This window comes from Momordica charantia (assembly GCF_013281855.1).
Source record: "Momordica charantia cultivar OHB3-1 chromosome 1 unlocalized genomic scaffold, Mcharantia_2.0 BLBB01000001.1, whole genome shotgun sequence".
In the NCBI taxonomy this organism is placed as follows: domain Eukaryota; kingdom Viridiplantae; phylum Streptophyta; class Magnoliopsida; order Cucurbitales; family Cucurbitaceae; genus Momordica; species Momordica charantia.
The window spans coordinates 13514905-13537367 of NW_028275157.1; the positions used below are offsets into that span (position 1 = coordinate 13514905).

Sequence of the window (22463 nt, forward strand, 5' to 3'; positions counted from 1 at the left end):
GTTTATATACCTAATATGAAATATATCATTAGAGATAACAAAATTGGAAAAACAGAAAAAATCAAAATCAAAAACAAAATTTTGATTTAAAATTTTTTAGTCATATTTACAAAATCGAAAGGATATTGCAACGTTTGTAAATATGGCAAACAATTTTGCTACTCATAAAAAAAATATCCTTAATATTATTAAGAAAAAAAAACAAGAGGAAGAAGTTTGGATTGATTGAAACTAAGATGAGTTTTAATGTACACTTTTTCTTTTCACCACAAGACTTAGAATGGAAAGTTTTAAAAGAATAAGGGTAACTTTTTTTATATGTAAATAAAAATGTCATAAACATTTTAAGGACCCATTAACAAAAAGTTTTAAACAGTATTTATTTTTGGCTTCTTTTTTACTTCGAGGAGAAAAAGGTACTGTTACCTTTCAAATTTCAAAAAACATTTCACTTCCGTCCATAAAAGTTAAAAGAGAAAAACATTTTACCCTTGCAATTTCAATAATAGTTTTAAATTGTCCTAGGACCATTTTTCATTTAGTGCAAGAAATAAAAAAATAATTAAGTACATTAAATATTTACGTAACATTATTTATGTGGGGGCAATAAAAGTGTTATTAACCGTTTTAGGTTTTCCACTAAAGTAAAAACTAATGATTTATAACCCTCTATTCTTTATATTTTTAAATTAGTAACAATTTAATTTTTTAGACTTAAATACGTAACAATTTACTTTCGATAGTTTAAAATTTGTAATAGTCTCATTCTTATTGTAAAAAAAAAAAATCATCCAAATTAAGTATCTATTTTTATCATATAATGATTTAATTTTTGTAATTTATAAATACATTTGGTCCTCTTTAGTCCCTCATTGATTTATCGCTCTATGTTTATAAGAAATTTAACAAAATTTTTATGATAGGGACTAAGTCGTAAAAACTTTAAACTATAAAAACTAAATTATTATATATGTTAAAGTTCATAGATCAAATTGTTACTAATTTGAAAGTACGATAAATAAATCGTTACAAATTCAAGTTAAGTGAGTTACTTTAATGAAAATACAGAGATGAAAAATACATTTTTTTAACGTGTTAATATTATAATATGATATTTATGATATTTTTCTAAGGGCAATATTTGCCCAATGGTATAACTGCCCTTGCATGCTCGATTATCTCTAAAAGTATAATTGGTTCTAATATACATACACTCTTTTTTATTTCATAATTGGTTCTAATTTTTACCAGAAATGATGTATTACACTTAAATTAAATTCATAGATTTTTAATGAATGTGACATGCCTAATTTCTACCCTATAATAAATATCATTGGAAAAGTATAAAGACTAAACTAAAATTAGAATTTAAATGCAAATATAACTCATCCATGACATCTACTCTCTTCTACTGCTATTTTTTAGGTTTGGAATTTAAATCTCCACTTCTACTATTTTTTTTACTAAAAAATATTGAAATTAAAATTAAAGTACAATAGACAAAAATAGTTTGGTGTATAAAACTTAATACAATACAATACCATATTATTTACGACAGACTACATCGAACATCACATCATGATTCAACATGTTCAATTATCTTTGTACTATTATTACTAACCAATAGTATGTCCAAGAATCATTTAAAAATATTTTCGAAACCTCAAAATCAAAATATCATTTTAAAAATTTAAGAAGTAAAAAGTAAAAAATCCATTGACCTAATCCGGATCGGAAAGATAAAGGATCGCTCCTCTCTTATTATGGTCGAAATTTTACATTATTAGAGAAAAATTACAATACCATTTGATAATCTTCATATTTTCAAATTTTCTATCTTAGAAACTATGCTTTTTTTTTTTTTACCTATATGCTATTCAAATTTTAAAAACAAAAACAAAGTGTTGAAAATAATTTCTTTTCTTTTAAAATTTGATATAGACTTTGCAAATATTTTTTTAGTACAACATGTAGAGGTAGACGATCAAACTCACAACCTCTTAGTTGGAGATATATGTCAATTATCATTTAGCTAGGTTCGTTTTGACGATTTTGTAAATGTTTAACAACAAAACAACTGAACACATAAATGAAAATAATATTTTAAGATGTGGTTCATTTCCAATCCTATATTTTAAATAAATAGAAAAAAGAAGCCAAATGTCAAAACTGTATTTTTCTCTTATATAAAAGGAAAAAAGACACTCATAACAATACCCGTGGTAGATTTTAAATTTTCATAGATTCTACATGTCTACCAATTCGACATGAGTACGAGGAATGAATTGGTATTTCTACCATATCACTAGTAAAAAACAATAAATATCACTGATATAGAATATTTACCCTTTTTAACTTATTTAGAAATGATATTTATCGATTAAAATAAATATATTCTATAAATTTTATAAAAGTATCTGTCAGTATTCTAATAGTTGTGTTAACCAACTTTCGTAATATTGAGACTTTCACATTTTTATTAATATTAGTATTGACACCTTTGTTTGTGATTCATGGTATTAAATATTTGTTGCCGCGTGACATTTCCATCAACATTTCTATATATCCATAGTTTAACATTAACATGGAGTAAATCGATATTTTCATTGGACAAAATATGAAAAATGTCAATAAAATATCACCCGTATATACATAATATTAATATTAATTATTTTAATTTATTTAAAAATAGAAAAATATTTATTTTTTAATTTATATTTTTATAAAATTGAGAGCTCGCAGATTGCGTAGATTTAAAACTTTGTCTCTTAGGCATATTACAGGGTTTGATGCCCTTTTCTCCGGCATATCCTCAATCCTCACGTGACCCATCGTGTGACACAGCGTGTAGGGTACACGGTCCTACGGTGTACTCTCTGTAGGACTCCTTAATAAATGTGGTCTAAAGGAGATGGAAAGTTGGGGTGATTGGACACAGGTTGAAGCTATCCTGATTTATTCCTGATTAGCATGAGATTTGATGGGGGAATTATTGGGGCCATTATAATAGACATTTGTGAGGTTGAGTACAAATTTTCTTTTATATTCTAGATAATATCAAATTGATTGATGGATTAGATACGTAAGTGGTTCATAATTAATCCAACGAGAATATCACTTGTACTTTTTTACAAAGTTGAATGACAAATTTGTGTGTTTTGCTTTCGTTATTTAGAGATGGAAATTAGATTGTCACGTGGAGGACAACGATTCGTTGAAGGGAATACTCTAGATAGATCATGGTATATCTCTACCTCGGAACCATCCAAGGTGGGTGACTCACTATTTTTGCTATTAAACCATCAATATTCAAGTTAAATTGTTTGGGTTTGATTTGCTCAGCTAAATAGGTTCGACCTCAATTCCTGGAGTAACTGCCTGTCGCAACCCCTGTCGGAACCTAAACCTATAAATATATTGTCTCATTTCATCATTAGATATCGAATTTTTCCTCGAACTTAATATTGAGTTCGAGCTATTTACTGACTTGAGCGTCGAAGATTTTGCCCTTTTGTACAAGCCTTCTCTTGAAGTTTCAAGTTGGAGCGAGGACCGAGTTCGAACTTGACCAAATTTAACGTTATGCAATTCTTTGTATAAACAATATTAGCACCTGGCAACACTACAGAAAATTTGACAAATCATTACTTTTTGAAAAACAAAAAGAATATATATATATATATTTTGTATTTATCTCTACATGTCAAAAAATTAATGGGAATCAATAAAAATTGGTGTGATCCGCAAGTGGCTAAGCTTTGTTCTTTTACTTTAGGATCCACTTGTTTTGGACTAGTGAAATAAAATAGTTTTTGGAAATTGGAATTTGTGGGGTCATTTTTTATTTCTACTTTATATGCATCCTTCTCGACCCACCGACCCACCACTCATGGTAATAAATGTGAGTCTTCTGATGTCATATCAATTTCTATTTAAATAAAGACGTTAGATATTAGTTAATTTGAACGAAGTTTAATTAATTAAGGTATTAGTAACACTTCTTATAGGTTCAACCTTTGAATTTGTAACATTTTATATATATATATATATATATATATATATATAATAAAAGATAGTGATAGTTTTTTATGGGTGAGAGGTTCAAATTCCCTTTCTTGTAATAAAATATTTTGGATTTTACATCCACGTATGTGACATTAAATTTTATGGACTGCGATCACTTTGACTTTATGATTTAGATTTCATCCCACTAAATTACAAAACTGAAAAAGTATATATATAAATTAAATATCTTTTTGGTTGAATTACTGTTTTTTTTAGATGTGCAACCAAGTCTAAGCACCCTATAGTTAGGTAATTTTAATTTGTACATTTAATTAAAGGAAAAGATTTTTTAACCTACAACTCATAAAAAGAGATATACTTTTTTAAAATTTATTACATTACAAATAAAGAGATACTAAATTGACATTATTTTGTGAGAGTTTAAGCTATCAAACAAGAAAATTATGAATTGATGGGATCATGAAGTGTCTAATGTGGACCTCTAGCATTGTCGTTTATAAAGCCTTCCTATCTTAATGAATGAACAAAAAAAAAATAGTAATAATATTTTATATTTGATTTGATTCATTTTAGTCTATGTATTTTCAAAACATTTATTTTAGTCTCTATATTTTGAACATTTTTTTATTTTAGTCGTTGTACCTTTAAAACGTTTGTTTTGATCCATATAAGTTTTAAAAGTGACTACTTTGGTCCATTCATTTTTATTTTTATCTCACTTATTTTGATCAAAATTTTAGCACAACAATTCAGTCACTAAGTATTTTGAAAATGTTGCCATAAATTTGTATAAAATGTCTTTTATTGGGTATAAAATTTGTATTAAAACTTTAGAAACATGAATTAAAATGGTTACTATTTTAAAACAAATAAATCGAAACAGACATTTTGAAAATAAAGAAAATAAAATCAACAAATATTAGGAGTACAAATATCAAAATGGTCATTTTGTTGCTGCTAAAATTAACCCAAGTTTAAAAGTACAGATGAAAGTAATATAAAAAGAAAAAGCATAAATCTCTGTTTTAGTTTGGGATTGGTCGGACTTGTGGGACAAGTTGTGGACATGTAGAGTAAGGTCAAATCATGAGGTGGAAGTGGGAGTGGTTTGGTGCCAAATTAAAGCTCCATCTTTTCAATACTTGAGCTCTCATTGGGGTACCAGTCACATATTTTTTAGCTTTTTCTCTCTCTCTCTCTCTCTCTCTCTTCACTTTATGTATCAACCAAATATGTTATTTTTTATTTTAATTATTCCTTTGTAGTAATAAGGCTAAATACAATTTTTTTATGAACTAAATACATATTTTAGTATCTATTATTTAAGCAATTTAGAGCTCATTTAATAATGTTCTTGTTTATAATTTTTAATTTATAAGAAACATTAGCGTTTGATGATGGTTTATGATATAGAAACAACAAAAATTAAGTATCAAATATGCTTCTATTTCTTTTTTCAATTAAAAAGAAAAAAAACAAGAAACAAAAAATAGTTACAAAATGCAATTATATTTTTTTGATTGGAAAAAGAAAAAAGAAAAACAAGAAACAAGAAACAATAATATGATATTCAATCTGAATATAACTTAACTGATTAAGACACGTATCTCCGATCAAAAGGTTGTGAGTTCGAATCTCCAATGCTACATGTTGTACTAAAAAAACAATAATCACGAATATTACCAAATAAATCTTTAGTTCTTATTAGTTGGATAATTGTGTAATATTATATTTTTGAATCATATAACTTCTTTTAATGCATGTTAATAGTTAATGACACTCACTTAGGAGAAGTCGAAATTCTGTATTTGTGATTTGTTATTCCAAAAAATATATATGTAAACGAGAGCTGAATTTAAAAAACCAATGTAATTTTACTCTTTTAACCTATAAGATTAGTAAATCCAGAGCCTTATTATGTTGGATTAGTTAGGCTTGACTTCAATTTCAAGCTACACAAACCTCCATTGATAGATTAGTCCATCACACTTGGTGTAGAATTAGGAGTGAGTTTCATATGTCAGCTTTTAGTTTCCGCATAAAAATTACTTTTTAGATAATTATGTTTCAAGTATTTCTTCAAAAAATATTTATTTGATTTTTTAAAATGTATTTTTAGTCATCTAAAATAATTTAGAAGACTATAACTAAACACACATTAAATTAGTAATTCTTCCAAAATGCTGGTAAGAGTTATTATATATTTTTTTTTAATTTGAAAAGTACTTTTTTTCAAAAGTAAGTTCAAACGCGCGGAAAGTTATGATAGAGGAAAGATTCATGGCCCATGGGATCTTTCTTAGGCCTTGAAAAGTCTGTTCCTATTTTTCAATAATTTTTCCCAAATTTGAAGTGAATTTTGCAGATCAATAATGTTACGACATTACAATATTACATGCAGTTTGGTGGATTCTGAATCATTTAAAAAGAATAAGAAAAAAAGGAAAAAGTTATGATTTTATCCTTTTCCTTTCTAAGCCCTTTCTTCTTTTCAAGTTTTTCAGTGTGCCGCAACCTCACAGGAAAGAGCCTTTGAGCCACTTTCTTTCTTTCTTTTTAATCTCTTGACAAACAATTTATATAAAAAAAATGGTTTAAATACTTTCAACTTTGGCTTATTTTGGTCCGATACTTCTAATTTTTTATTTATTTTAATCTTTTATATTTTCAAAACGTCTGTTTTTGTTCAATGTATTTTGAAAGGTGACTATTTTAATCCATATTTAAAAATTTTCATCACAAATTATATACACAATTGAACTCTTCAATATAAAGTCATTGCTATGTTTCGAGATATTTAATTTAGTATAACGACGTGTTGAAATGATAATAAAAAAAACGAGCTAAAAAATAAAATAAATGGACAAAAACGATCCATTTTTAGAAGTATATAAACCAAAATCAACATTTTGAAGATATAGGGATCAAATTAGATAAAAAAAAAGTACGGTAACCAAAATGAATAATTTGAAACTACATGGATTTAAAATTAATAAAAACTGAAAAAGTATCTCTGTATTTCAAAATATGTCACCTGTTTTTAAAATTAGATTTACGTCTTATTTAAAAAAAAATGAAAAGTTCATATTAAATTTATGATTTGAATAATACTACTCAATATTAGATATATGAAAAAGAAAACAAAAAAAATTACACAACCAAATTTCTCGCTAAAAATGAAGCGAACATATTTTAAAATATTCGATTTTGCCATTCCATCCTTGGGGGCATTTTGGTCAACTGCTGATTTTTCCATCTAGCTAAATGGGCTCAATTTCGGCCCAGTAAGAAACCCCTTCGCAAATAGCAACATACGTATCGCGTCTCCGGTATTTTGCTTTCTACGCAAAACTTTCGTTTTGTTATCCTCTGTTTTCTATCTTCTCTGCTTCCGTGTTCGGCAAGCGCGGCGGAGCTTCGGCTGCCGGAATCATCGAATCGGATCTTCCTCCGCCGTCGATGACAGGCATTGATTAATTGCCATCGCAGTTCGGGCTCACATTTCGTTACATTTCATCGTCATTGTGTACGATTTGTACTCGTATTCTACTATTCCATAATCATATTTTCGATTATCATTAGATGTTCTGATTTACACCGTTCGTTGATAGATTCCACGCAGCGGTCTCCATCTACTTCCGTCGACGATGACCGGTGGTGCTGAATCGCTTGCTCATTGCGGCTCTCATTTGGCGCCATTTTCTCGCGATCGCTTACAAACTGTGTACTCTTCATCCTTCTAAAATGTGCCGATAATTAGGTTTGATTCTTATCATTCATGTTCTCATTTAGGTTTTTTCGTTGAAGTGATTGTTGCTGGTTTTTTTCCCGTACAATTCTCTGTTTTATCGCCATTATGGTGTCTAAGCTTCTGAAATTGCTTTGGTTAGTTGTTTATTAGTTCCTACCAGAGTTTTTGGTTCTTTAGCAGTAGTACTGTGGTGTTGAGTGCCGTTCAGATCAGCTCCGAAAGAAGTTTGAACAAAATGAATTTCAAAAACCTGAGAAAAATTAGTAGAAACTCGAAGGAGCGTCCTCTCTATTATCTAGAAGAATCGCACATTCAACTGATATTCTCACTCTTGAAATCGTAGTCGTAGAAGCATGGCAACAGATCTACTGCAAGCCTGCTGTAGCTAGAAGTCCAGAAAAGAGCGGGAAAATGTTTTCTGTATTTTTTTTTAAATGTTCTTGTTTTTGGCGCTTCTTTATTTCCACCAAAATTAATGTGTTTTTAAATGCTTTATGATGAAATCCTTTACTCAAATTTCTTCTTGTCGTTTGCTTCTGCTGCTGCTATATAAAAGTAGTATCCATCCTTTCGTTTTGATTTTGTCTCTTTCTTTCTTTCTGCAAGTTGAAATAATTGCCTCGTTTTATTAGGATAGCATTCTCCGTGAGTAATTTCTACTCCTTCGGGGAGATTGTTATATAGCGCCTATATTTTTGTCAATTTAACCTGATGCCACTGCTAATGATCCAGGTCTTGATGATGATAATAATTCAAAATATCCGTGAACTTAGTTCAGTACTAATTGATACTTATCTAATCAAGAGGTTATGAATTCAAATCTTTCACCCTCGTTGTACTAAAAAAGATATTTTAAATTAAAGATTATGAATTCAAATCTTTCACCCTCGTTGTACTAAAAAAGATATTTTAAATTAAATATGAATTGATTTGGTGATCTTAATAAATATTACAGGTACAAAAATTTTGTTAGACCTTTTAAAATCTTCTCTTCTAGGAATCAATATGATATTCAGTGGAGCACCTTCGGGTGTTGGCGTAGTGGCAAGAGGTCTGGATTTCACATCCAAAATCCAGGTTCGAGTCTTACTCTTTCTAGAAATTAAAAAAAAAAACAGAAAAATGTATGATATACACCGAACATCATATGAGAGTTATTCAATTTATTTTTATTTACCAAAGTTAGCTATAGCTTTGGGAACAATATCATATAACTGTTAATTTTACATGTCTCCAGAGCTTAGATGGCCTTCCCTGCGCGTGAGGGGGCATCATGCTAAACAATGACCTGCCGTTGGTCTCAGCTGCAAGGGTCTTTTCAGTCTATCTTTTGTCTACTGCATAGTTTAGGAAATCTAATGCATTAAATGACGGTTTATCCTATTAAATTGTCTTTTCTTTCCCTTACAAAATTTCTCGTTCTTTCATGGTCTCACGTACACCACGCGGTAATGTAGTAGATTTTAAGGTAGAAGTTCCAATTATGTTTAATAGTTGAAACCTGATGTTATAGCTATCTGTGCATTGGATTTTCGGTACTGTTCAAGGATTTTAACACTGTCTGGGGAAGGGAATATCCTGGACACGTGGAGGACCCCTATTAGTTCTCCAAGATGGCTCATGAGTCATGCCCAGCTCGGATAGCCGAGATGGCCGCCACTAACGTCGACAAATGCTAAGTATGAGGGTCGAGGTGAACCTGACCCAGGTCTGACCTACCGGGGAGCTTGGTAGGGGCCGATGTGAGCAACTGTCTGCGGCGTGATTATCGGGCGTAACAGTCGGTCCCGAGATTACCGGGTGTAACCGACGGTCCCGAGATTACCAAATGTAACCGTCGCGAGATTGGCGGGACTACCACCCATAAATAGAGGGCCTCACTCCCCGATCAGGTACGATGATTTCTGGCCTCGAACTAAATTGGGAATCCGACTTATACTGACTTGATCGTCGGAGTGCTCACCTTTTTGTGCAGGTCCGCCCAAGTGTTCAGGTCGGTCCGGAGGCCCAGTTCGAGCTGCAATCGGGAACACACTGTTGTGCATATCTTTACATAAACAAACACTTTTTAAAGTCAGCTGGGATAATCCTCATTTATAAGATCCAGCAGGATGTTGCAAGTTGTATTTTTCCTCGGAGTGACCGTTTGAGTATCAGAGCTGATGGAACTTGCTACATTTTTCTCGCTGTCCTGATCTGCCGTGTTGGTAACTTACTGTTATCTGGGATCAGATTCAATGAACAAAACTTCTGGTCTATACAACTCTCTCTTTCCCCGCGAATAAACGAGTTCTTCATCAATTAAATAACTTTAAAGGTTATATACTGTTTCCACTTCCCTATCATTTCCATCAAATAAAGATGGCTGAAACGCATCTTATTTCTGAATTCCTTTGGCTTTAATCCTTTTTCATTTTTCAGGGTTGCAAGCAATATTATGCTTCAACCCCACGTGATGAAGTAGACCAACTGTTCGTTTCTCTTGTGGTAAATAGTATATTATTGTATTACATATTTCTTTTTACGCAGATTGTGAGCTGAGGAGCCCTTCTGGAAGATTGTCGGCAAGTTTTATTAACTATTAAAAGATTCAGATTGATGATGTTTCGGATCTGGTGGAAAATAGTTTGCTGACAGAAGAGGAAAGGAACAAGTCCCATCTCTGGTTAAAGGTAAAAATTAAAAGGATTTTGATTCAAGAAAAATAACTAATTCGGTGAGCACCATATCTTGTCGAGTAAACCGAATTATTTTCCTTATATAAAATTCCAAGTAGACCCAATTTAATGATATTTTTATTTTTTGCTTTTAAAAATTAAATTTAGGAACACTGCTCCCATCTGTTTCTTTGTTTTAATATCTAATTTTTAAAAATGATTTCAAAGTCTAAACTAACCTTTTGAAATAAATTTTTTTTTTTTAAATCTTGTTTTTATTTTTTAATTTTAACTTTTAAAAATGTGAAAAAACATATAAAAAAATATGTAGAATCAAGCATGACTTTTAAAAAACGAAATAATTATTAAATAACAACGTAATTTTTGTTGTCATAGTTTGTGACATTGAGACTCTGGGTAAGCTCTTGGTAAAGTAGTTTCTAAAAAAATTCCGTACTGCTGTTGTTTTGAACATGTCAAATGAATAATGTTGAAATAAAGCACTTAATTTGGTTAAATATTAAATGAGTAATTGTACTTCTTATGAACATAGTTTGATGTATAATAGATTTCATGTCGTGTAATACTGCCAGTGTTTTTTTATATTCTTATGAGTTAATTGTTAAATTTCAATAATCTTGCTTAAGTTTTTTCGAACTCAGTTAAAGAAACGAAACAATATTTTTATTATAAACAAATCTGATACATTTATTTATTTATTTTAAAAAAACAAAAATATACTTTCTCGAACAATTATCTACATACAATATGATTTTTTTAATTAAACAATATAATCAATTATTAAAATTATTAATTGAAACCATTACAGATACAACCTAATTTTTTTAGTAGAACCAGTATAGGTAAGATATTCAAAATGAGTAAATGTCAATTACCACAACGAGATCACGATCTTGTTATGTTTTGTAAGTTTCTTTTTGTGGATTGAGGCAAAGCTGATTATTTAGGAGATTTAATGACATATTGTACTGGCTGGCCTTATTAAAGTTGAATTTGCTTTTAGACAAAGCTGATTTTTACTTGTGATCTAATTTTTAAAAGAACTTCTAAAATCCGTGTCAGCCTTGCTGATAAAAAAAAAAAAAATCTACTTGTACACTTTTCTAATTTACTATAAAGATTATTTTTTAAATAAAAAAAATAATTTTAAAAACCCTATTTCATAGTTTTTTAAATTTGTTAAGATCAAGGCTTTGAAAGTACTTTTAAAAAGGAAAGAAAATTAAACATCTACCAATGCCGAAAGGGAGCTTAATTTTAAAAAACAGAAACTCAGAAATAAAGTCCATATAATTCTTAGTTTTTTACGTTTTAAAATTACATTTGGTTATTCTTTTTTCTTCTTTATTCTCTCAAAAACACAACAGCATATTGATAAAAAGATTTATTCAATTTTGAAAATTTAGTTACAATTCTAAAAACATTTTCAACAAGAAAATGACAAAATGATGAAAATTATAGTAAATAAGCTTATTATAACTAAAAAAACAAATAATAGATAAATCAAAGCGTTGAAAAGGAACAAACACTAAAAAACGGAAATATTATAAAAAACAAGACCTATAAAAGCAAAGTTAGCAATTCAATATTCAACAAGAATAAAGAAAACTTATGCATTACTCCAAATCATAAATTAATTGTAAGGGCAGTAGTTCACCTGAAAAAGTGACATGCATAAGAATTAAGTAGTTAATAACACTTCTAACAAATCAATGATCGAGAGACTAAAATCTTGCAAGATTTTCGTGTATCAATACCGCAAAGCAGCATCTTAGTCAGGGAAGGGTCTATGACAAATTCATGAACTTGTGAATTGTGATTGTTATCGTCGTCATTATAAATTATAAAAATAAGAAAAGTAACTAGAACATAGAGAGGCCGAAACGAAGACACAAAAATAAATCATTAGCTTCAGACATCAACAAATAAGCAAAAACCATTACAATAACATGAAAGATCGGAGTGGAAGTACAGTACCTCATACTTTATGATGCCTCCGCCAGCCCTGTGTTATAATGCAATACAGAAGTAACCGGTGAAATAGGAGACTGTTGTTGCTCTTCTTGTCCTCCTTGTTCTCCCGGTTGTATTAGCTGTTGTTGCTGCTGCTCGCCTTGCCAAGTCCACACAATGTCCTTCAGAGCGGGTCTTATATCGTCTTTCATTATCTTACGATATTCCAGCGTATCTCCGCTCGACTTCTTCATTTCCACGATATGGAATGATGGGGTAATCTCGAAAATCTCTGCGTCGATGCATACGGCTCCTTTTCGACCTTCCTTACACCCTTCAATCTTCAGTATGCCTCGGTCTTTCTTTTTGATTTTCAGTTTCAAGCATTTTGCAATGTCTTGCAGTTTAGAGATGATGGTAGATGCAGGCTTGTTGGATGTGAATCTCACTTCTTTCTTTTGATCAGTCTCCTCGAACAAACCAGACAAATCAAAACCTGCTGACAAGGAGATTATGTCAAAAGCATTCAAATTCAATGGCTTTTCCGCTTCTTGCTTCAACTCTCTAACACAATCTCTGTCCTCGGTGTTCGACATAAAAACTGCAGCATCGATGTCCAAAGGAGCAGTATCTTTCACTTCTTCTACATTAGTTTGGGGTTGCACATTCAACCCCTTCCTTAACCAAGAATTTCCCATTATTTTGGCAATAGATATCCTGGTATTTGGGTTTGGATCTAAAATCTTTGATAATAGCTTGCGCACCTCTGGCGCAAACCAGTTAGGAAATTTGAATTCTCCTTTTCCAATCTTCTTATACATCTCCATTAGATTTAAATCGTGGAACGGGAGATAACCAGCCAATAGAACAAATAAGATCACTCCACACGACCAAATATCGGCTTTGCACCCATCATAACCTCTCCTGTTAATGATTTCTGGAGCAACATAAGCAGGCGTCCCACAGGTTGTATGGAGCAATCCATCTTGACGTTTAGATTCAGCAAGAGCACTCAACCCGAAATCCGAGACCTTCAGATTACCCTGTTCGTCCAATAGTAGATTCTCCGGTTTCAAGTCTCGATGGCATACCCCTCTACTGTGGCAGTAATCAACAGCACTGATCAGCTGCCAAAAATATTTCCGTGCAACAGATTCCTTGAGCTTTCCTTTGGATACCTTATTGAATAGCTCACCACCTTTGACATATTCCATGACAAAGTAAATTTTAGTTTTGCTTGCCATAACCTCATAAAGCTCAACTACATTAGGATGCTTAACCAGCCTCATGACAGAGATCTCTCTCTTGATTTGATCAATCATTCCAACCTTCAAGATCTTCTCTTTGTCGATTACTTTAATGGCCACGCTCGTGCCACTTTTAACGTCTCTTGTGTGGTAAACCTTGGCAAAGGTTCCCTGCCCCAACAGCCTTCCTAACTCATAACGTTGCATCAAGACAGCCCCCTTGTTATCCATCACAAATATAATTTACTAAAAAACAGCAACACTTACTGCCACTGAACAGAATTAGTCGAGGAAAGCTCAACCATCTTCACTATCACTGTGCTTTGAGAATATGGGCTCTCTTGCATTGCAAGCTGCAGTGGGTATTTGGTACGAACATCTGTGTGGTTGATGAATTAAATAACCAACATCATGAAGTACATAAGAGGGTATCCACGATGGACGAATGAACCCATCAACCTCAGAGAAGAAAATCTCGACTTCTACACACATGTTTCAGCATTCCCAGGTGTCTATAATCAAACTACAGAGCAAGTCAGAAATCATAGATAACACCAAATAAAGCTAAAATTATAATTGAGAATCACAGACACCTAAACCAACATTAAAGAATTTTAAGGATTATATTTAAATACCTGGTTGAGTCCAAGATAATCATATAGATAAATGGAATAAGAATGTAACAGTCGTCCAATTATATAAAATACAGTCAATCATCTAGAAACCAGATAGCAGCTTCTCAGCGTTAAATAATTATCAGGTAAAATTTTTTTATACAAACTTACAAAAGTTAATCAGTAAATCTCGCAGCCTGAAAAACAAAAACTAAACAGCGAAGCCAACTCTTTCGCAGTAGCAACCACATCCAGCACAAATTTAGCGATAAGATGACAGCAGAGTACATAATGTTATAACCTTGAAAAACCTCGTCAGGCAAGAATTAGGCTACGCAGTCACGGGTCTTTTTTCCAGTTCGTGATGGAAAATAGTGGAAAATTGAAAGAACGAATAGTAACTCTTAAGCCGTATTAGCACATACAATAATTTACTTAAAGGAGCCATAAGAGAGAGAGAGAAGTTAGAAAATAACAAAAACATAGAAGACATGAACAAGAAATAGAAATGTTGATTCATAACTTCATCATCGCATACTGCTAATCATAGTTCAACACCTACAAAGAAAGCCGACGACGAATCATCTAATTACAGATAAAGAGAAAGGAAAATGAATTTCAATCGCTTACCGAGAAACTGAAGAATCTCTCCCTCTCGGTAAAAATAATAATTCCTAAGACGTATCAACACATACAGGAATTTAGGCATACAGTGAGAAATCAATCAAGAAATAGGTAGAGGGAGGTACATCAAGAAAATTAATATCCTCTCATTCTCCAAAACATAATCAAGAAACATAAGTTCTGATTCATAACCTACTCATCAGATACCGAAAACCAGAGTTCAAACATCTAGAAACAAAATTAACAGAGAGAAATTCGATGACAATCATCTAATAACAGTGTTAAAAGAAAGGAACATGAATTTCAATGGCTTACCGAGACACTGAAGAAGAATCTTGAAGAAGATGATGAAAATAGCAGCAAAACAGCAAGAAATTTGAAAATGTAAGCAATGGAAATGGATCTTCAAACGAAATCTCGAAAACCGAAACCCTTACAACGCAAATGCTTCGATTAGGCCGCCTGCATCACTTTAATACTGAGGTCCTCTGACAGATACCGAAACTGTCAGAATATCTGTGCTTTTACTAAAATGCCCTCGACGATTCTTTTAAAGTACAGATTCTGCCATCTAATTCTTTCTTTGAATTTTGAGGCGGGATAGAAATTTAAACCATAATTAATAATTAATGGACAAATTAAATATCATTTCCTATATCACTAATTTTGAGTAGAGAGTTCCATGTAGATCGTCACAATACTTTATTAATAAATTAAATTGGATATTATTGGAAAAAAATTATAATTATTAACAGTGAAAATACCTTTTTGTCCTTCAATTTTGAGTTTAGTTTTCACATAGCTTCTAGATTTCAAATTTTTACATTTTTACCTTTTGAGTTTTGAATTTAATTTTCATTGATCTTTATGTTTCAAAATCTTATACTTCTACGCTTGAATTTTGAATTAGAGATGAAAATGTTACATTTTGAAATGTAATAATCAAATAAAAACTAAATTCAAAATTCATGGATCAAAAAAGAACATATAATGTCAATCAAATAAAACACAAGTTGAAACTTCTCGATAATAAAAAAAAATTTACCTCCAAAAAATAATATTTAAACAAATGAATCAAAACTGAAACTAATAAAATACCTTAATCAAAATAATATTAAAACAAATATAATATTTATAATTTATAATACATACCTCTGTGTGTGTATATATATATTTTTCCTTTCTGGAAAGGACTTTATTATATATTGAGGAGCTCTATCACATCTTTGTCCATGCTATAATTAAAGTACCACGTGTCCAAAAGTGAGTAGAAGTTCTGTTGTTGGTAACGAACGTTTTTATGTTTTTTAAGTTTAAGAAAAGGAATTAAAAATGATTAAATTTTTAAAGACTTGGGGTGGAGCTAGCCGGTGGGAAGTGTTTTCGTGGAAGTAACAGCAGGAAAACGACACGAGTGTGGGACACGTGCTTGACAGCGTCTTGATTGGCTACGTGTGAGGAGTGAATATCACGCGCCGGAACGGCCACTGTCTGTCACCTGTTTCCCTCATCTCCACCAATCACCAAACGACACGTAAGTAAAATTAGTTTCCACGTCGCATCCGGTAACAGACGCCGGCCCAGTGACAGCCACACACGTCAGTTTTTGTTTGCCAAAGACAAATTTACCTAAATACCATTGGCAGGAAACTTCACTTGGTCCACCCAAATTTGCGTGGCCTTCATGGTTCTTCCGGGAGACGTGAGGACGGTCGTAATTTGAGTCGTAGTGTTAATCAAAATACAATTGGTTAAGAAATATATGGTTCAATTTCACATATTCTTGATCTAAGAAGGACGTATGCAAGAAAAACTAGTAGTATTTTGAAAATATATTCAATAGATGATTAAGAAACATGTGGATTTCGAATGTAGATTCAATAAGAAAACTTTATTGACTGTCTCATTCAACAATTTTCAAAATCTATAACTTAAATAGTTGCAATAGATCAAGTGTGTCCATAGGTTAGATTCTTTTTATACTCAAATAAATTTCCGTACCAACTTGAACAAATCTCAACTAATTCTAAATTAAAGAATTCAAACCTATATTTTATAGTGTAAAAATTAACTTACAAAATAGATTCATAAATTTTTAGAGTTTATCTATTTAGTTTAGGTGATTAAATTTTTTTTAAGTCTTTGAGATGAACTAATCTTATGAATTTAAAAATAATATTTCATGACAAGTTAGCTCAAACAACTACAAATTGTTGAAAAAATAAAATATTTATAGAAATATATTCGCAAAAAGGCATTTTTACTCTTTACCACATGTTATAGAGGTTGTTTCAATTGGGTTTGAGGAAAGCAACGATGCATACTATGCTTTTAGTTCTATCCACATGTTACACTTTCCATACCCTAATCATACAAGTTATAAATGGAAGAGTGATCTTTTAACAACTTCACAAATAATGGCTCCTACACATTTGGTAATATTTCCGTTTTTTGTTACTTTTATTACTTTTCTTTGAGTTGGTTTTATTACTTTTCTTTGAGTTGGTTTTAGTACGTTAAACTCAGGGGGGAAATAACCAACCTACCAACCTAAAAAGTAAAGTATTGCTTCTTCTTCACTTCACATTATAGGCAAAATGCCAGCACAACACAAAGGTCCAAAAATACAAGAACACATCAAATTCCAACTCAAGTAAAGCAGCATCAACCATTCAAATTGAATAGCTACAACAGTGACACATTCGGCTACAAACAAAGCTTATAAATTATTTACTCAATTCTGCAACAGCCAACCATTCAAATTGAATAGTCACAACTTAAAAGAAGCACATATACGGAAACGAGACATGGATATAACTCAATATGGACATGGTGACACATCATTTTTATAAAAATCTAAGACGAAAGCATAACAAGGACACGCTGTATACAAATTTTTTAAGTGTATATCATTTTTATACAAGTAAATTCAAAGTTGCTAAGTTAATGCATTTTTATACTTAAAAAAATGTGTTTGATGTATTTTATTTTTAAAAATTCATTATTTTATCTAATATTACTATTTATGTTTATGTCTTAACAAGTTTTTGACATCTACCTAGCAAATATCTTATCCATATTCACTTTGTACAACTTAGTGTGACACGGCTCTATTGAACTAACAAGTATTTGATACCTGTATAATAAGTATCTAAGTGTCAGAGTGTCCGACGCGTATAAACGCTACCTAAATTGAAGAGTACATGCTTAGGCCACATCTGGACAATTCCAAAGTTCCACCAACAGTGACACGTTTATAAATTATACACTGAATAGAGCAACAGCCAATCATATACATATAATCTTGTGTCAGAACGTACATCATTATACCCAGACCATCCATGGACAGAGATTGTATAATATTAAGATTCTTATACAGACAGAGAAGGGCAAGAGAACAACTAAATTCTTACCCATTTTCCTTCAGAAACGACATGTCGATCCCATCGTGTCTGGTGTGGAAATTCAAGCGTCGGCAAGCGCAGGCAGAGTTCCAACAAATGATGTGGTGTTGTCGCCACCCGCTACCGCCGGGCAAGCATGTATTGCTCTGCAAATATCTGTATTTTCTAGAATTTTCTCCGACTTGGCCACAATCAGAGGCCCATATTCAAATACCAGTCTCTTGCACTGCTCAATAATTGAAAATATCACAATATGAAAAAGTAGAGATTGATTGCCTATATTAGATTGCTTTATTTTTGGCTTGGCTTAATGGACAAAAAATAATAATAATAATAATAACATATTGATCGTTAGTTGGTTGTGTGGTATTGTGTGATAGTATTATAAATGCAAGAGATAATTATAATGATTGAGCAAGATTTTGAGTTGAAATAAGTGTCTACTAATACTAACCATAAAGGTACCGGAAAGCTGATAATGAAGTCTCCGTATATTTAGAAATAATATCTAAAGTCCTGAGTTCAAACCTTCAAATAAAAAACTTAATACTTTAAAACTTCTATTAAATCTCAAAGCTTAGTTGGGTGAGCAAGACCCTGAACATTAGTGAAGGTATTCATGAACAATATTTTCTTAAAGTGTGAGGCCCACTATAGTGGGATAGTCCTCTACGACTTAAGCATCAGAGTGTGTGTTTTTAGGTGCACAACAAATATATATATATACACACACACATTTTGCACCTTGAAAAACTATATATAATATGATAATGCGCAGTTTAAAAAATTTGAGCTTGCGGAGAAAAAGTAACAAATTTTAGGAATATATTGGAAGCAAAATTGTGGGCAACTCAGCTTCAAATCACTAGTCATGAAATTAATGATGTACGGAGTGTGGACCTCAAACACTCCGTTATAAAATTAAAATTGAATTAATAAAACTGGATAACTATTCCATTTTTTATTTTCTATTTTTAAAAATTAAACTTTTCCTTTACTTGGTTATATAATTTTTTATAAACATTTTCAAAATCTAAGTCAAATTTTGAAAACAATTTCAAAAATTTATTTTTATTTTTGAAATTTGGCTAAGAATTCAAATATGTTTTCAAGACTCGCGAAAAATTTACTAATGAGATATACAAAACAAACATAATTTCTAAAAACGAAAAATGAAATGATTATGGAACGCCCTCAAATAAACCAACGGAAGAAACAAAATTAGAAGTTGGCTGACCGCTGAAAAGAGGCAATCGAAGACTAGATATGGGAAGTTTAGATAATTTGGTCAACCTCTTATTGGTTACGTTTGGATATTATATAAACGTGAAAGAAAGACCAAATATTTTTTTTTTATAACTTCTGGAACTGAAATGGATAAAAATAAAGGACAGAAATAGGGACATGAATTACGTATTCTTTTCACCATTCTCAAACAGCAAAACCAGAAAAAATAAGTGGACGCATAAATGTTAGTGAAAATTCTTCATACCTCTTTCACACGGTACCCCAAAGAGTTGCACATATTCAGAAGCGTCTCAAGTATTTCTATCTGCAACACAGAAAGCGTATAAGAGATGTTCACAAACCCGAAAAAATATATAAGAAACTACCATCCTGAAGATGTTTATATATTTCTTAACAACTATAGACTTTGTGATAAGTTTAAACACAGTCATAAATACATATATATTACTGCTACGTTCCAATCAACAAATGTTCACAACAAAGTCATTCTGACAAAAGAAAAGGTGTTTGTTCAGAACTCTGCATCCCCACTCAATCCGCACAATTTAATCCAATAAGAAATCCAGACCAAGAGTGTTAAAATTTTCATAGATCACTAAAAAGTTTTTTAATTTCCTCATAAGCAAATAAAACAGCAGAATGTATAATATCAAACCTGTGTGTTAGGATCTTTCAACTTCTCCACCATTTTTGAAACAGTCTGATGACAAAATCCACAGCTATTTTCCTGAATCTGCAAGGACATTACGGTAATTTGCTCACAGAATCGGGCTGACTGGCAGAAGCTGGTAGGTTCAATTGAGGAAATCTCTGAGAAGAAGAGAGGAGCGTAGTAGTCCACCAGACTGATGCACTGAAAAAATGGAACAAAGATAATATCAACGAGAGTAAATTCTTTTGTTCTGTCACTTCATTTGAGAGTGAGATGATAAATGATGGAAGATACTATGCTATAGCTAGGCTAGCCGAAAAAAGTTTTTCTTCGTTATAAATGAACAGAAAATTATCAATCATTTCAAATGCACACTCCTGCAGATTCGTGAAATAAAAAGTCGTATAAGCGTAAGCAGCCATACCTTCTCATTGAATAGGCCCAACACAGCGCAGGTTTTCCGGAGAATAACAGTGATCTCATCCTGGGTCTTGTTATCTGCAAGGTATTCAACTGTCTGACTGACCAAGCTCTCACAGAGTTTACATATCTTCGGATCCTCGGAAGCTTCAGATAAAGCCTCATTGTCCTTCTCTTGCCTTAGGTAGCTTAACTCAGAATCTGAAACAGCAGAAATGACGACTTTTTTGATGAGATAAAAGTCTCACTCAAAGCAAAAGATTTAAAGGTTTTTCAATTAGAATGTCATCTTCACATAATGCTTATGTTTGTTGGAAGTCTTAAAGACAAGTAATACGAGGAGACGTCTGTGCATTTGATCTCAAGTTAAACAATCATTAACCAAAAGAAAAAAACAGAACAAGAAGAAATACAATTAGTCATTTTAATGAGCCAAATAATATAAAACAGAGCTCACAAAAAATCAGGAGACATAAGTCATAACCAGAACCATCAAATTCTAAAGACTAAGTTATAGTTTACTCCCTTTTGGACTATTTTTAAAAATCCCAATTTCATCTTTAATGAATTAATTTATTTTCAATCGAATTCTTACTGCCGTCAAAATGTGAAAATTCATTGACAAAATGACGATGTAGCATCAAAATTCATTTTATTAATTAACAAATACCCATACTTTACCTTTTTATGGGATGAAATAGACAAGCTCATCCATAAATTCAGAAACTTATTCGGTTTGAAATGGCTTGTGGAAATTAGACTCATAAAACCTCATGACCAAAATACTCTATTTAAATTCGTTTCAATCTAAATTTCATGGGGGAAAAATCAATACACAAAAAAGATAAATTTGAATTTCCCAAAAAATTAGAGAAGAAATTGAGATTACGGCCTAGATTACGTTACATATTTATCCAATTCTAAACAACAATCAGACATATCGATCAAAAATGAAAAATAAAGATTTACCAGAGGATGCAAGATTTCTAGCATCACAGTCCCAAGCAGCACCAACCACGAGAAGGAAAATTAGTCCAAACCTCAAATCCATTGCGCCTGATGCCTGAGAATACGACGAAAAACAGCAATAAAAAGTAAGCTTCAACTGAAATTACCACACCACGTACTTACTGACGAAACAAAGATATTTCCATACAGACGTCAATGAAATAAGGACAAAATACAAATAGAACAAAAGACCGAGGGTTATAAAAGCCATGCGCCCCAATCATAAAATTAGGAAGAAAAAAAACCTAGAAAATGCGTTTGGCAGCAAAGAAAACGAAGGAAAAAGATCTAGATTCCCAGAAAATTTAACCGCAAACGCGGATGATCTATAGATCTTCTTCCCGGCGGTTTCTCAGAGCGCGGGATGAAGAATTTCGGATTTCAAGGAGAACAGAAATCAGATTGCAGAGAAATACATGCCTTCGCTTAGACAACCAGGCTCTGGTTTCGTTCCGAGGCGTCCGAAAGAGACGATGGAACTGATTCCCTCTAGAAACTTGGAATTGGAACATTCATTCCAATTTTCAATATCGCTCTTTAAGAATTTTTTTTTTATTATTTTTATTTTTTCTCATGCGGATATTTCTCACGTGCAATTCGAACATGAGAAATTAGAATGAGATATTGATATTTTTCTCGGTTAAATTACATTTTTTAATTTGTAGTTTTAACTCTTATTCAAAATTAAAAAAAAATCGAATATGAGATTTAGATGATAACCTATTTTTAGCTTGCTTGTTATATTCAAAATTAATTTCTATAATATTTAATTGGTTAAAATACTAATTTGGTCATTTATTTTTAATTTGGTTTTGATTCTTATACTCTTTAAAATGTG

General features: G+C 31.6%; 2 protein-coding genes and 2 long non-coding RNA genes across 9 annotated transcripts; 2 read left to right on the forward strand and 2 right to left on the reverse strand.

Annotated features, from left to right (window-relative positions):
* The first annotated feature begins 7248 nt into the window (after positions 1-7248).
* LOC148213297 (uncharacterized) lies at positions 7249-9524 on the forward strand. Of its 2 annotated transcripts, XR_015790659.1 has the most exons (4): positions 7249-7552; positions 7638-7786; positions 8733-8854; positions 9015-9524. It is a non-coding gene; the product is annotated as an uncharacterized LOC148213297 (long non-coding RNA). The 2 variants fall into 2 exon arrangements; XR_015790621.1 differs by having other exon boundaries at positions 7251-7552; positions 8733-9524.
* Positions 9525-9563: 39 nt separating this feature from the next.
* LOC148213298 (uncharacterized) lies at positions 9564-10567 on the forward strand. The gene is made up of 2 exons (XR_015790555.1): positions 9564-10094; positions 10307-10567. It is a non-coding gene; the product is annotated as an uncharacterized LOC148213298 (long non-coding RNA).
* A 1606-nt stretch (positions 10568-12173) lies between these two features.
* On the reverse strand, positions 12174-15367 carry CIPK15 (CBL-interacting protein kinase 15). Of its 4 annotated transcripts, none has more exons than XM_088123455.1 (3): positions 15209-15346; positions 14900-14943; positions 12174-14167 (listed from the first exon to the last, which is right to left on the reverse strand). In XM_088123455.1, exon 3 carries the CDS (start codon positions 13884-13886, stop codon positions 12441-12443), a length of 1446 nt encoding a protein of 481 aa, XP_087979581.1. In that variant the 5' UTR covers positions 13887-14167; positions 14900-14943; positions 15209-15346; the 3' UTR covers positions 12174-12440. The 4 variants fall into 4 exon arrangements, with proteins under 4 accessions (XP_087979581.1, XP_022144061.1, XP_022144060.1 ...); XM_022288369.2 differs by having other exon boundaries at positions 12174-14178; XM_022288368.2 differs by lacking the exon at positions 14900-14943 and having other exon boundaries at positions 15209-15367.
* A 2799-nt stretch (positions 15368-18166) lies between these two features.
* On the reverse strand, positions 18167-22200 carry LOC111013781 (saposin B domain-containing protein). 2 transcript variants are annotated; one of them, XM_022288301.2, is made up of 6 exons: positions 22046-22200; positions 21587-21680; positions 20622-20818; positions 20201-20398; positions 19790-19849; positions 18167-18523 (listed from the first exon to the last, which is right to left on the reverse strand). In XM_022288301.2, exons 2-6 carry the CDS (start codon positions 21666-21668, stop codon positions 18359-18361), a joined length of 702 nt encoding a protein of 233 aa, XP_022143993.1. In that variant the 5' UTR covers positions 21669-21680; positions 22046-22200; the 3' UTR covers positions 18167-18358. The 2 variants fall into 2 exon arrangements, with proteins under 2 accessions (XP_022143993.1, XP_022143994.1); XM_022288302.2 differs by lacking the exon at positions 22046-22200 and adding an exon at positions 21871-22025.
* Positions 22201-22463: the final 263 nt, after the last annotated feature.